The sequence below is a fragment of the Epinephelus fuscoguttatus genome, linkage group LG10 (genome assembly GCF_011397635.1).
Source record: "Epinephelus fuscoguttatus linkage group LG10, E.fuscoguttatus.final_Chr_v1".
NCBI lineage: Eukaryota > Metazoa > Chordata > Actinopteri > Perciformes > Serranidae > Epinephelus > Epinephelus fuscoguttatus.
The window spans coordinates 33,482,956-33,498,904 of NC_064761.1; the positions used below are offsets into that span (position 1 = coordinate 33,482,956).

At 40.1% G+C, this 15,949-nt stretch overlaps 1 protein-coding gene across 1 annotated transcript; it reads left to right on the forward strand.

Moving 5' to 3' along the window:
* The first annotated feature begins 1,649 nt into the window (after positions 1–1,649).
* Positions 1,650–11,061, forward strand: LOC125896351 (mitochondrial coenzyme A transporter SLC25A42-like). The gene is made up of 8 exons (XM_049588838.1): positions 1,650–1,992; positions 2,406–2,559; positions 5,358–5,469; positions 5,725–5,750; positions 6,693–6,859; positions 7,171–7,287; positions 8,125–8,276; positions 9,711–11,061. The coding sequence occupies exons 2-8, from the start codon at positions 2,473–2,475 to the stop codon at positions 10,034–10,036; spliced, it is 987 nt and encodes a 328-aa protein (XP_049444795.1). The 5' UTR covers positions 1,650–1,992; positions 2,406–2,472; the 3' UTR covers positions 10,037–11,061.
* The last annotated feature ends 4,888 nt before the right edge of the window (positions 11,062–15,949 follow it).

The following is a 15,949-nucleotide window of genomic DNA, read 5'->3' on the forward strand; positions in this document are numbered from 1 at the left end:
TTAAATTCATAAGTGGATTAAAATGTAATTTAATTTTGTAAACTAATTTGTAATTTTTGTAATTTTAGATCTTTTTCAAGATTGTTCCATGTCCATGGTGCATAGTAGCGAAATGCAGTTTTCCCCAGATCTGTTAAAACCCGGGGCACTTTAAAAAGGCAACCACTTGGAGGACCATAGCTGGTCATAACTACCAGAGCTGACACACAGAAGGGTGCAGAGGTTGGCTGGAAGTTTGCCCAGTATTGCTTTATAGTTAAAAATATACTAGTGCTGTTGTCTGCAAGTGGTCAATGACATCCAACCCCCCCAAATCTTAAAGAATGGACGCATGCATATGCAACCAATAAACATGTATATACCCAACATATGCTGAGTTTCAGTTAACCATATGGAGTACTATGAGTCACCCATATTATCAACATCAAACGTATTTCTTAAAGGTTAAAATTAGGTTATCTAACCCTTTGAAATTGCGATAGATAGATAGATAGATAGATAGATAGATAGATAGATAGATAGATAGATAGATAGATTTTTTTATATAAGTTATTTGGATGATTGTTGTCTGCCTCAACTTATGTGTCACTTTCTCTCTGTCAGTTTCTCAATTACCCTGTAAGTTATTTATGTTCCTTTAGTCTGTAAGGGTCCTCAGATGAAAAGAATCAAAAGGGTTTTTTCATCAAAATTAAAGTTGTCAGTATTGTTTTAACAGGTTAAAGTGGGGTTGTGTTTGTGTAACTACATTGGTCCAAAGAAATAATGATCACGCATCATACAGATGTCCTTTTAAGTTTTATTTCCATCCTTCAGTCCTCTGCAGACACTGTGACAACATGTGCACCTCTTGGACCATGCAGAATATTATTATTTTGGGGGCGTATGTGCTTCCTTTGCAACCTTGTTGGCTCTCTGCTCTGTAGCCATGGTGCAACCCCCTGCCCCTGTACTGCCTCAGCACATAATGCAACAGGTGTGACCCCCGAACTCTTGTCATGTGACCCATTACTCTAGATAAAAATAAACTTACGTAAAGAACAATACAATTTTCTTTAACTGAACAATATCTTTAAATGTGATATATATGAAATCATTTTTAAATCAAAGTTACCTTTTTAACTACCTATTTCTTACATTTCAATCAGTTTTTAACAACAGTGAGTTTAAATATTAAATAAATTATGACAGAAAATATGAAAAGCATTTTAATTAAATTTCAATAAAAAATGTCTCTCAGACAGTTACAGTTGGTATGGCCGAGTACCATAATTCACTCTCTCTAATGTGCTGTCTGTCGGAGCTACATCAAGTGTATTATTTGTAATTAACGTGTTATCTGAAGCCTTATTTTTCAAAAGGCAATATTAATACTGGTTTAAATTAACAATTTGATTGTATTTCCTGATCTTTGCTGGGCAACAGTTTTGTGTGAAAGGGATTAAAGCCCTGTCCTAAATATAGGCCTGTTGATTTCAGTGATGTAAACAGATAGTAGCCCAGGCTATTAATTAAAGTTTTAGGGTAGTCATTACAACAGCACTGAATACAGTTTGTTAGATACGAGCAAAACTGGCAACCCAATGTTGTACACAAACTCGCGAGATTTCATCCGAATAACAGGACTCGCTCATGGGTACTGTAGTCCAAAATACTGGCATACGTGCTGCCCCAGTTTCTATAAGACCTTGAAAAGCCCAAATAATCTTGTGCGCAGAACCAAGCAGCGACAGAATTCTCTCGCAGCCGTCGCCTATAAATAGACCTCAGTGTGCTGCAGCCTGACACCTGTCCCTCACCATCAGCTCCAGGGACGTCAACACGACAAGAGAGACGTGCAGACACCTCGCAGCGAGCTGCAAGTTAAAACTGAGAGAGACCAGCCTCCAGCGAGCAAACAAGAAATGTGTGCAAGAATCTGCAGGGCAGCAGACTGGTAACCGACATCACACAGCGCAGACTTGTAAACACGGAGTGCTTTTCAATACAAAGGTAAGTAAACGCATCATTTAATCATCCCTGAGCTTCTAGATTTGACTGCAGTGACGATGCATGGGCCTGGTTATTCTTTAATAATTTGGATTCGCAGTTTTCTTGAGGTGTGGCCTTTAATGTGGCGTTATTATCTGCACACATTAGTTTGAGGGGATCACACATGGGCCACATTACTGACAGACAAACTGTTTATGTTTATGTGCTGGAAAGTGACTGATTGAACAGTGGAGCTTTTGTAATGCAACACCCCTGTTTACAAGCCAGGCTGTGTGTGTGTGTGTGTGTGTGTGTATGCGTGTTATCACGTCCTCACTGAGATAGTGCGACACAGCAGGCTGTTGCTGTGGTAAAGGAAGTGTGTGTTGTTATTTCTCCTGGATGTTCTCGTCATTATATATTCTCCTCTCCAGTGTGTTTCCCTGAAGGAGTGACTGACTGAGCGTCTGGCAGCCTTGGTAATCCGTGAAGGGCACACACATGGCCCACCGTGTGAACAGCCACCAGAGCCCTCTGCCAGTGGCCCAGGACACTGTGGTGGCTCTGCCACAGCCCAGCCAGGAACAGGTGAGTTTCTCTTATGACTCATTCACATGTTCTGCTTGAGCACAAATGATATCTGGACTATCTTGGCCTTGTTTTAAGAAGCTTCAGTTGAGAATTGTGTCGAAATCAGGTCATGCACCACTGAGTAATATAAACCTGCTTGTCAGCTCTGTGCCAGTTACACTCCCAGGCAGCCTGCAGTCTGACATTGAATTTAAAAATAACTAAAATCCCTTTAAAAAGTCGCTGTTTGTGATGTTGCTCCTATTGTGGTGTGTCTTCTTATGATCAGCTCCTAAAACAACGCACACTGTGTGACTCTCTGGCTCCTCATGGTGTAATCAAGACGGTGTTGTGTGCCTTCCTGGTACTACACATACTTTCTAGGGACATGCCCGTACCAGTACATTGCTCGAATTAGCAGGGAGGTTCCTGCTAATCTAAAGCTGGCCTTAGTTTACAAAGCAACACTGCACAGTAGGTAGTGCTGAATGAGGAGAGTCATGGCAGATGTTTACTGTAGTAGCACAGGGTTAGTTTGTCAGTATACAAGGTGATATTTACTTACTCTTTATTTTTAATTAAACTCAATATCAGATTCTTTTTTTAGATATAATCAGTGCACATTTTCATTGAGGACACACAGCAGTTGACCCCAGCCAGTATGTGTAGGCAGTTAGGTAAGTTAATGATTATATGGTAAGATGTAATAGTTAAAATCTAATTTCAGTTTACAAGCAAGCAGCTTAAAAGACTTTGAACACATCAACAAGAAATGATTTTAACAAGATTTCTAAGTCACAAAAATGTAATAATCATTAAATGTGTGATTCAGTGTTAAAACTTGAGGCAAAATTGATGCACCATAAATGGACATACAGTTTTTAAAAGCACTACAAGCAGTAGTTACATATTTCTATATAGAACAACATTGCAACGTGAGCAGGAAATATTGTTAGCAGCAGCAGAAAAGAGGTCAGTGCTTACATGTGTATGCAGTTTGGTTTAGTTTTTTTGCGCATACATGTGTGGAATACAGGGAAAATAAATTAAAAGTAAAAACATTGTGCAGGAGAGGTTAGAAGCCTCCCCTGTTAAAAACAACACTCGTGCATTAAAATAAAAACATAAAAACAAAGATTGCATAACTGAACAAGAGATTCAGAGTAAGAAATAATACAAAATTGTTAAAGATGTACAATTTACAACAACAAAACCCCACAAATAAATCACAAATTAATCAATGAAGAGTCATTTTTCAGATGGTTTTTTTTTGGGGATAGTGATAATATAGATGATGATTGTCGAGAAGGAGCAGTCCTCTGTATTTTAGTGAATATTGATTAGGAGAAGTCAGACAGTTTGGAAGAAATTTTTCTTTAGGGTGTTTTGTGGAATATGAGTGAATGTCTGAGGAAGACTTAAAAAAGTTCTGGCAAGTCTGTTACAGGAATACACATGTCTGATCTATGTTAACATAAAAAAAAAATGCTAGAAGTTTCTTTCACTAACTAGCCCAGTTTAAATGACACAAAACATGGTCAATCTAAATCCTATCAGCCTCCTCCCTTTTTTAAAATTTATTTTATTTTATTTTGTTTAAATTTAAATTATTTTATTTTTTAAAATTCAGTTTAATTTAATTAATTTTTTTAAAATTTTTATTTATTTGTTATTTATTTTCATTTTTATTGTTTTAAATAGAACAATAAATAGAACTATACATTTTATCTACAAATATTATATTTTGCAAACTTTTTTTTTTGACTTGTTGAATGTTTTATATATATTTGTATCAGAAATTCTGTGTTTTTTATACCACTGCCACTGTTTGATTAACTTTGAAAACCCCAAGAAAATTTGACTTTCTCAAGAGAGGCAAAGCTAGTCAAGTTTCTTTTGTATTAGAAAAATCTTACTGAGATAAATGGGACATGTGGCAGCCCACGCAGTATTACAGTGAATAATATGAGGGTATTTTACGCTATAAAATACAGGAATGGTCAACCAATGAATTAACTCTACTTAAGATACCAATTGACGTCATATTCTTTTTACAGACAAGGGCAATATGGTATTTCCAAGTTAGTTTTTCATCTATTGTGACCCCTATAAATTTAATGTGAGGAACCTGAGTTATTTCAGTGCTGTCTATGAAAATTCTGGCTTTATCTTTGTTATATTTCTTAGCTTTGTTACAAAATATAATATAATATAAAAAAGGCAGCACATTGTTGCAGACCCTAGGTTGGTCACTTCTGTAAATCATGTATGTAAATGAATGAAATCCGAAACTATGACTTCCCTGTTCTGGTTTAAGTTGTGAAATATGTTTGTTGTTCGTGTCAAGTGCTCTTATCAAGTCGTTGGGTTGTTTATTGGGTTCAACTGTCCCATCCTGCTGAATGAATGTTCACACACACACACACACACACACACACACACACACACACACACACACATGTACATACGTACACACACAGCTCTGCTCCAGTCGAGCGTTATCTCTTGTGATTCTGTCACAACAGTTGACTCACTCTGACTCTAATCCACGTGCATGTTTTGGCTGTTCTGTGCTGTGAGGTAGACACGTGAGTGTTTGTGCTGATAAGAAGATGACAGTGCTGTTACATATTTGTGGAAATCAAACAGCCATATAAGGAGAGATCATTGATTAAACCTACTTTCTTTGTCCACAGTAAAAAAAGTATCCAGGGCAGTGAAGTTATGTTAAGGATCACTGTTCAGCTTGTGTATCAGTGTAAAATGACAACATGTCTACAGCAGTGCAATGTAAACATGTCTGTGTGTCCAAACAGGACCTGAGGCCCCGATGCACGGCGCTGGACTCCCTGCTATGTGGGGCGTTTGCTGGAGCTGTAGCCAAAACAGTCATCGCACCTCTGGATCGGACCAAGATCATTTTCCAAGGCACGAATAACACTCCACACATAGACTTCATTTTTCTAAATATAGAATCTATGAAACAGGCTGCTGTGTGACGCTGCTGTTCTGAGTGTTTCACTCTACAGATAATGCAACTACTGTTTTTCTGTTTGCACCAGAGTTTTCACTGACTGATGTAACTGCTCTTAACTAATTGATAATCCTCTTAGTAGATGTTTAGCCTGAACACAGGAGAGTTGTTTAACCCTGTGGTTCACTGTGTTTCTTGTTGTTCCACAGTGTCTTCAAAAAGATTCTCAGCTAAGGTGAGTTCAGGTTTCTGTCTTCACAGCAAATCAATCATTGATATAATCTAGATACAGGTATTTAATATGTGGCTACACTGGCAGCAAGGCAGTAATTATGTACTACTGGTGAGGACACAACTCCCCAACAGAGAGTGGTGCAGGAATAAGTCCTAAAACTAGGAAATGAGTTAGCATTTTAGCACTCCAGGTTCCCTCGTCTTCAGGTCAATGGTTTATTTGAATGGGTTTTTGGATAGATGAACCTGTTAAATTGAGCGATAGGCCTACACTTGAAGGATGCAGTTGAAAACATAGCTAGGTTATCATACCCTGTGTGTAACTAATTACGTGCCTTACCCTTATTGATCCCGTAGTTGAAATTGTCTAGGAGCAGGAGCACGGATGCAAAATACATCCATGAGCAGGAGTCACCATGGATGCAGGGGTCACTTGCAGGTGCCAGGCAGGAGCTTCTTGCGAGATTTTGAAGTATCTCGTCTCCTTGTTCAGGAAAAAAAAATACCACGAAAAACAGGGAAAAAATTACTCAGAAGAACAGAAAATATTACTCAGATAAACAGAAAATATTACTCAGAAAAACAGAAAAATAAATAAAATAGTCCGAAAAACAGAAAAAAAAATACTCGGAAAAACAGGGGTTTTTTATCTGTCAAGTGAATGCAATGTGCTTCCGTACTTTTGTCACTTTCAGTCATAACTGTAATGTTTAAAGATATATGTCAAACACGGTGGTCCGACCTTTCTGACGTTTCTGCTGTGCTTATTTTATGGACTGTGTTGTTTTGCTCAGGCACTAGCATACACACTCAGTCATAAAAGCCGCATGTGACTGTACACCTTGACCACATTAAGATTATCACATTAGATTATTACATGTGAAGAACATGAAGGTTATCTGTCTCTGTTCCTAACCCAACATACATCCGCTCCTTCCTGCAGGAGGCCTTCAGACTCATCTACTGCACTTACATGAAGGATGGGGTGCTCAGTCTGTGGAGGGGCAACTCTGCCACCATGATGAGGGTCATGCCCTACGCTGCTATCCAGTTCTGCTCACATGACCAGTACAAACATCTACTGGGGAGCTACTACGGCTACCAGGGCAAGTGAGTAGAGCGGTTGTCTTTCAGCAGTAATGATTGCTATTAATCTGGGCATATAAAAACATAATTGCAAGGACAAGTATGAGTAATTTATGAAGCTCAGTGTGGCCATTACACCCTCACAGAGCCACTTACCTTCATGTTATGGTGACGTCAACATGTGGATCAAAGCACCACTGTGCCAAAGTTCAGCCTCACACAGACTTTAGCACGGCTGTTGACTCTTTGCCTTCAGAACTTTTTTTTTTTTTATTATTACTTCAAATTTTATTGTTGATGTTTACTACAGATGATTATTGTGTTGTTTGTTTCAGAGCTCTGCCTCCTTTCCCACGCTTCCTGGCCGGCTCTCTGGCCGGCACCACTGCTGCTATGCTTACCTACCCTCTGGACATGGTGCGAGCCAGGATGGCAGTCACAGCCAGAGAAATGTAAGCACTCAGCCGCTGTTTGTGTGTTACACTGCCATAACACCTAGCACTGTGTACCTGTGCACAGAGGGCTCCCTCTGTCTGTACAGATTATCCCTTGTGCATATTAATCCCATTGTGGTATTGCCACCACACAAGGTTCCTACGCAGAAAAGAAAAGCACAGAGTTTGATTTAAGTGCTTTCTTGGTCTGGATAAGCATGTAAAAAAGTACAGAAAAATATTTTTGTTTCCACACTATTGCCAATATTGTGTTTTCTAAAATAGAAGATTAAGAATTTCTAAAAATAGCAGAGGTTTTTGTGGCATTTGCAGCAGACAGCGCAGCCAAAATGTTTCCTTTAAAGATTATTTTTAGGGCTTTTTGCCTTTTATAGAACAGCTGGAGAGTGACAGGAAACAGGAGAGCAAGAATGGGGGAGACACACAGCAAAGGACCGCAGGTTGGAATCAAACCCTGGCTGTTGCTAAGGTCTCAGCCTATATGGGGTGCACACTCAACTCGGTGAGCTAGAGGGCACCCCAGCCTAAATGTTTATCACTGTTTGAGAGTGTGCAGGCCAGGGCGGGCTTTATGTCATCAAAAGCAAGGTAAGAATTACGGCATGTGACTGAGCGCACACTCTTACGCAGAGCTACGTCGACACCTGAACGTCACAGCCTGCAAAACAGCTCTGCCACAAGTACCTGCTAACTGTAGGCTATCAAATTAGTTTGAAAGAAAAATCATTCATTTATGATGCAATGGACTCATTTTTAAACCATCATTCTTATTTAGACAGAGGTGTCATAAGAACATGTCAATAATGTCCTGCCTGATGCTTTGTCTCGGAACAGGTACAGCAACATCATGCACGTCTTTGTGCGGATCTCCCAAGAGGAAGGTGTGAGGACCCTTTACAGAGGCTTCACTCCGACTATCATGGGCATCATTCCGTACGCAGGGATCACATTCTTCACTTATGAAACTCTCAAGAAGCTTCACGCAGGTACGAATCACTTTTCTCTTCCTTTTAAGGTCTTTACTCAGTTCAGTTAAGTGTAGGACTCACCCAAATGCTTTGCAGCTTGAATTGTTGCCATGGTAATCGACATCTTAATCAGTATTCAAATGCTTTGTCTTCTGTTTTATTTTTTCACCAATAAACTGGTGGAGGAAATTGGTAGGAGGTGGTTAATGTCAGACATGAATAAGCCCTCAGTGCATTGACCCACCCTGTAAGCGGTTAAATAAGCTGCCCGACCCGCAGCGTTCTGAGATACAGATAAATTACAGAAACATTGCATACAATAGTCCACATTCCGCCTTTGATTCCCTCTTTCTGTCACTCTCTCACACACACACAGCTGCGCTAAGTCTTACTAAAACTGGGTCAGGTTCAGGTGGTCCCTTTGCATCCTATTGAAGCTTTGAATTAGGGCTGGACGATATGGGCAAAAATTCATATCTCTATTTACAGGCTGACTGGAGATACATGATACATATCTCTGTATTTTCTACAAAAATTAGCTACATGTTTTCAGTTGCAAGTCAAAGTCACATTTGAGATGTCAGAAGCACTTTTATAAAATCAGACTGTAATCAAAATAAAATACAAAGACAGGAATTTTTTGCACTTGTTGGAAAATATACAGCTGCACAACATGTAAATGAAAAATGATATAAAGTAAATAGCAGTACTGTACCTTAACTTTTTGCACACAGCACTGGAGCTACAGAGGTTTAAAGGTTTGCAGCACAGGACACTAAACTATAACATGAGTATAAAAGTATCAAGTAGGCCTAAATCTTTTAGAAACTAGAAGTTTAGAACAGTTAAAAATTTGGGGATGGGGGGTTGTCTCAGTGTCACAAAATAGACTTCATCTACCACGAAGAACGGAGATGCGCTGTGATCCACCTCACACACAAACTAGTACACAAACACTCGCCTGATACAGTCAAGCAGCTCTGTCTCCCACACATGCAGCACAGCGCTGTACTGCATGTGTGCTACTGCGGGCATTTCATTCGCCTCACAGACTGATTTGGTGTAGCACGTGTAACATATAGACCAATGTGTTACTGTAGACTAATTAACAGCCAGATTAAACAGAGGAGCAGCTTTGTGTCTCTCTGAGTGTTGCCAGGACGGAGCTGTGTAGAGAGTGTGCGCGAGGAGAGATGCACACTGGTATACTTTATGAACTCAACTTGGCCCTTCATCGATATGAATGATGTTGTCTAAATCTATATTTTGCTATATCGATATTTTGTACATAGTCTGTATATCGCTCAAGTAATAATCACTGAAGCTTCAAAGCCCCCAAAATGGTATCCAGGACAGCCCCTAATAAAGTGACAATTCAAGTATTTAGCTAAATAAATAAATGTGTCATTCAGATGTTGAACTTTTTCTTTCTCTGTGTTTTTCTCACTCCAGAAAAAACAAAGCGATCCCAGCCGTACCCCTACGAGCGCTTGGCTTTCGGTGCCTGCGCTGGCCTGATCGGACAATCTGCCTCGTACCCTCTAGACGTGGTGCGTCGGCGCATGCAGACAGCTGGCGTCACCGGCTCGTCGTACCATACAACTCTGGGGACCATGCGGGACATCGTAACGCAGGAGGGAGTCATACGTGGACTTTACAAAGGCCTGAGCATGAACTGGGTCAAAGGGCCCATCGCCGTGGGGATCAGCCTCAGCACGTTTGACATCACGCAGAACCTCCTGATCAAACTGCATCAGATGGGCTACTTCGCTCATTGAGTCATTTGAGAGTGACAGAGCGACAACGTAAAGCACAGACTGACGTGAGGGAGGTGGCTAACTCTTTCACATGGCAATAATATCTGTCTGCACTCGGTCGGCGCAGGGCCGTCCTGCTGCACACATCTGTTCCCTTCACACAGAATGTCAGAGGAGGGGATGAGTGGACAGATCTGAAACACACTTTGCTAAACGCACAGTCAGGATTCACTGACACAGAGAGGAGACTCGTCTCGAGAAGTGTCTTTAAACATTTGTTCACACAGTCACGGTTTAGTTCTCAAATCATGTTGCCGTCAGGGTGGTTTGAGTGATTGTGATGATGATATGGAGCACTTTGTGCTGTGTAAATAAGATAACGCTCGCACTTTATCAGACCTACATGCTCTTTCAGATGGATCTTGTGTTAACACTTGTGTTTGCTTTTAATGAGTTTTATCGCTTTTAATTTGAGCGAATTTTTATTTTTGTTTTAACCACATTGCTTTGCTTTTTTTGGGTTTTGAATCATTTCAAGTACCCCGATCATGCTGGGGTATGATTTGTAATGATTATGTTTTGTCTCAAATTTCAATCTAATGATTTTGCCACTGTAGGTTGAACTGAAATCAATGGAGCGAATGATTGTAGGAGGGTGATCATGTCAGCAGGACTGCACAGTTTCACTGTCCATCCAGCACAGATGAGGTGTCGTATAGTATTCAAATGCTGAACAAGTGGAGGCTAATCAAATATATGAGAAATAAATACATATATCTAACAGATTTTCATATATGTGCATATTACTAAGATGTGATTTTGGTGGTGTGCCCACATAGCTAGACTCCATCGTCGCTTTGACTTGGGTGTGAGCCTGAAAAATCTAAATCTGCCACAGCACTAAACTCAATAGTCAAAAGTTTCATGTGAACAAGGAGTAATTATACTTTCACTACTAATGTGCATTTCAGAGATACAGTATTCCCAAAGATGTACGTTTACACTTGCAAGTTGAACTGAACCTTCAATAAAGTGTCCATCCACAACTGTGAGCAATGAGTCCTTCTGTCCACTGGAGGGGGCCATGGGATAAGCAGAGCCAGACTGACCTGTGATTCAGTGCAGCAAAAATGCAGACTGGTGACGATTATTAATGTATATAATAATGTAATGTATTTTATTGTTAGTTAATATTGAACAAAAGAAGTAAATAAATGTCAGACATTGTTTGAACTACTTAAGTCAGCCACCGATCACAGACTCATTTCCACACACGCACTGTACCTGAAATCATTTGCCCCAGCTGAAGACGTGTGGTGGGGAGAACTTTTATTGTGTGTTAATATTATTATTATCATCATTAATTACAGTTGTGTTTACAGTGATGTAATCAAACTGACCCAGTTTAGAGAGGAGCCTTGTGGCACAGAGTGTAAGGAAATTTTTTGCCCAAAAAATTGGGTGTTGGGGTAGTAGTACCCCAAATACAGGTATAAGACATTAAAACACTCTGTCAAAATGTGTTTTCTTGGAAAGATTGACCCCTAAAACCTTAGGAAAAACATCACATATGTTGGTAAGTGTACATAGACCCTCCAGTATTAACTTCATTTTTTTTTAAAAAAAAGTTCCACTAAATCCATTAAGGTATACTTTTAATGTGTGATTCAGGAGGTTATCAGGTCCAATAAAAACTATGAAACATTACTATTTCTCCCAGGTTGGGCTTTTTTTGAGCTAGACTGACTCGACCAAAGAGCGCTCTGAAACTAGGGATTTAAATAGGAATGGTATGGTTATTGTTTTGTGTTTTTATTTCATCTAATTAGGACGATGCAGTTTAACATGATTCCAATGCGGAGAGTTTGTAGCTAATGCTAATTTTCAACTCTTGTCCTTGGTTGGGATTTTACATGTACAGTGTTATAAAAATATACAGCTTCAAACACCATAAAACCACATGGAGGGCACAATAAAATACAGGGGTGCAAATATAGACAGTGCAGGCAGTGTGGTTGAACTGGGGCCCATGAGGTGGGAGAAGGGGCCCTCTAACAATGTGTTGGGTGGAGAATGGGCCCTTATGAGTGACTGCTGCCTTAAATTAGCCTGTGTTCAAAGAAGAACTCTAATTAATTTTAAATTAGTGCCATTTGCTATATATGTTGCTGAAAAGGGAAAATCCATCACCATCATTTTTTTTTTCTTTTTTTGTAAAATAGTCAGTAGCATCTTTAACAAAATGATATGCTTATTCTATAACTATAAATCAAATATTTAAATTAAATCAATAATATTTGTTGTCACATACAGATATGCAATCATGGTTGCTGGGTAATATGTATCTTGATGTTATCCAGTGTCAAGTCTGTGATCATGTGACGAGACGATATGTGCACGATAACTTTCCAACTGGTCCAACCAACAGAGTCGTTAGTTCGAGGTCCCACAGTTCAATACATTCAGCGTCATATTTGTGTTTGGCCGTGTTGTTAAGCTGGTTTGCTGTCTCTGTCAAGTAGCTGTCTGTTAATCACTCTCTAAGTTACTCTACGGCAGAAAACAGCACTTCAAAATAAAAACTCTACTCTAAATCTACTATACATAAAGTGTGTGGGCTTTTTTTGACAAACTTGACACAATTGTGAGTCACTTGTGGTCCATTCAGAATGGGCCCACGACCCACTTTTGGACTGTGACCCACCAGTTGGGAACCACTGCAATAGGGCCAGTCATAATGGCGTGTACTGGGGACAATCATAATTACCTTACACCACTGATATAATACATACACTACAATAAATATACCACAATACACTGAAATACACATGCTACGATACAGCTACACTAATACTTAGAAATGTTGAGCACAGTGAGCTAAGAGTGGGAACAGCTCTGGTTTACTTGACCTTTGTTGTGAAGGATTTTATAACTGGAATCAATTTGACATTACAGACGTAATGTGTTCCAGAGTTAACAGTCCTTTATGGAAAAAGCGGATTGACCAAATTTAGATTTATGATATGGTTTACAATAGATTTTTACTCACCACACAAACATTGTCAATTTTTAATGGCACAATTATTTATTATTTGTAATTTTCATACAAAAATGTGGCCTTAATTACACTACCATGATATCAATGACATGTTGTGTCTGTGTTTTGCACCAATTTCCCTCACAGACTGTAAAATTTTAAAGATAAAAAGCAACAACTGGCCAGCTTACTCAGTGTAAAAGTCCATAGTGCAGGCAGGCAATCCAAAAATACATCCAAGGCACTCATGACTGTAGTAAAAAATCCTTTATTAATACATGGATAAGAGAGCCTCCATCAGGGTGTTCCCCCTGACACACCCTGATGGAGGCTCTCTAGCCGGAACACGCTGGTTTGTGTAGTGAGTAAAAACCTAAACCATATCACAAATCTAAATTTGATCAATCAGCTTTTTCCATGAAGGGCTGTCAACTCTAACACATCACCAACTGAAGCATATATATAGTGTACCAGTTTGATTCCTCACAAGTGACCCACATGTGTAAGACCCTCCTCTACCTCTTCACTTTCAGTAGATGGCAGCATTGAGTGGCTTTTCCTCTCTCTGCATCCTGGACCATCATGGAGGTTAGTTAGGCTCTGATCGCCTCGTGGCCTGAACTTGACCTGCCCTCTGCTGCTTACTGGGACGAGTCATACTGGTATATTCATTTTACTCTTGTGTGTTTTATTTTATTTAAACACTGTGTGCAAATTTTGTCTTAATGTAGCTTTTAGTGTGTTTAATATTTTCTGTCAATCTTTTTTTTTTAAAAAAACAGAACAAGTGAGTTCATAATATAAAACACTGCAAAGGCTGATTGCACAGTGAAACATTGCATATTAATAATATATATAATAAATCATGTATGGTGTTTTTATAGGTGTTTTACACAGAGATGTTTGATGTCAAAATTACGTTGATTGTGAAATTGAAAGAGAATTACAGCAATTGAATTAAAAAAAAATAGAACTCATTCCCCATGTATTAATAACAATAATTTTATTTTTGTGTGATTTATGTGGGATTTATTACAAAGTAATAGATTTAAAAAATCATCACAGTCAAAAAATGCATTATTTATACATTATTATTATTATTATTATTATTATTATACATTCAGGACGTACATTTTTCACACTTCCTGTCTAAAAAGATTTAACAAGACTGAGGTAAACACACAAAACTCAAATTTAATATCAACATTTTTAAATTTATTTTACTCTACACTTTACAATTTCAAAAGTTTGACCCATTTTTTACATTCACTTGTGACACTCTGTTTCAAATATATTAAAAATAAATAACATAATTGAGTAATGGTATGCTGCGTTCAAAGGTAATCATATTTTCCACGCTCATCTTGTTTTGCTGCACTGGTTAGTGCGCATGAGCTGTGACTACATCTTAGCAGTAGGTGAGTGTGTGCCCGCTCCGTCTGTCGCACTGGTGGCGGCATCACTCACCACCTGAAACTGCATCCCTTTCTTCACCAGTGTCGTCTCCTGGACTTCACATCCGAGCAGCTGGATGGAGGCACTCTGCCCTCCTTTTCCATCTGTCCATCCTCCGTCCCTCCATCTCCCATCCTTTCCTGCCTATGTGACCTTGACTGTGAATTATGGGATATCCTGCCACCCCACAGTGTGCAGCCACCCAGCCTGGTATTGCAACAATCGAAACAATACCACTGGGTGGATAACATGGTCGGAGGGCGGGTGCCTGAGAGAAGCAGGAGGAGGAGGAGGGGTGGAAAGATGCTTCTTGAAGGCGCTGTTGCCATAGGTAACCTGGATCTGTGCCAGGAGAGGGGAGTGAACCATTTGCATGTATTCAAATCTCGCATGAATAATTCACTTTGAAGCCCCTGCTGGAGCGCTGGCAGACAATAGCTGCTCACACACACAAATGCACAGTATACGGGCGAAAAATGCACACAAATACAGCCTGCCCGCGCATACACACACACACACACACACCCGACCTGATCCTGTGTGAGAAAGGTGAGGAGGTTATGCTGGGAGGCACACAGGAATAAAGCCTTTCTCACAACTAAATCAGATTCGGATGCGGTGAGACAGTCGCTGCGGCTGTAATATCATATGCATGTGTTTCACAGCTCTTTGAAACGCTGTGTTCTGCTCAGACGAGGCCCTCTTTACCAAGAAACACAACAGACGCATAACCAGGCATAGGCGCTGTTTGACTTTGAGCTTACACCGTGGACGTCACGCCACAGGAGGCTGAGGAGGGGATGCATAGTAAACATATGCATACACACACATGTTCACACCCCTGTGGCGCCCTGCGAAAGCCACACTGGCTTGGATCCAGTTGCCTTCACTTCTGAAGGCCACCTCAGTGTTCGCTCCTCGAGCACCTGGCTCCACGGCTTCTTTCATAAATTCAGCAGCATTAAAAAGCCTTGAGAGGCATTTTATCAAACATAAACGGGGCCTGTAAACGTTCCCCCGTAAAGTCGCCTTAGAAAAGCAGAGAAATGAGTGAAAAAATAGCAAATCACGCAGCCGTGACTATAAAACTCAGTCGAGAACAGCTATAATCCCCCCTCGTGCATGCATGCTGATATTTACAAGTGCTATAGGAACGTCATCCTCTCCCACCGCACAACCTCGGAGCTCCCTCTCCCCCATAGCTCAGTCTTGTTAATTTTATAAGATCCAGCATATTGCCACTTATCGGCTGGCAGCGTTGTAAAAGCTCTGGGGTCAGTGCATTACTGCGCTGCTGGGCTCCACTCTTCCATTAGAGGGAGTGTTCAGGCTGCGTTGGCCTTCACTCAATCAAATACAGGCTCCAAACGGCTGCTCCAAGTGCAGATGAGGGGGCACAAACACACACTTTCACACACATACACACATACAAATGGAGACTC

Bases quoted from the DNA above. Each gene is read 5' to 3' on its own strand.
- LOC125896351 (XM_049588838.1), top strand. From the start codon at position 2,473: ATGGCCCACCGTGTGAACAGCCACCAGAGCCCTCTGCCAGTGGCCCAG. The intron at 5,751-6,692 runs GTGAGTTCAGGT...TCCTTCCTGCAG, and splicing joins CAAAAAGATTCTCAGCTAAG to GAGGCCTTCAGACTCATCTA. The intron at 7,288-8,124 runs GTAAGCACTCAG...GTCTCGGAACAG, and splicing joins GCAGTCACAGCCAGAGAAAT to GTACAGCAACATCATGCACG.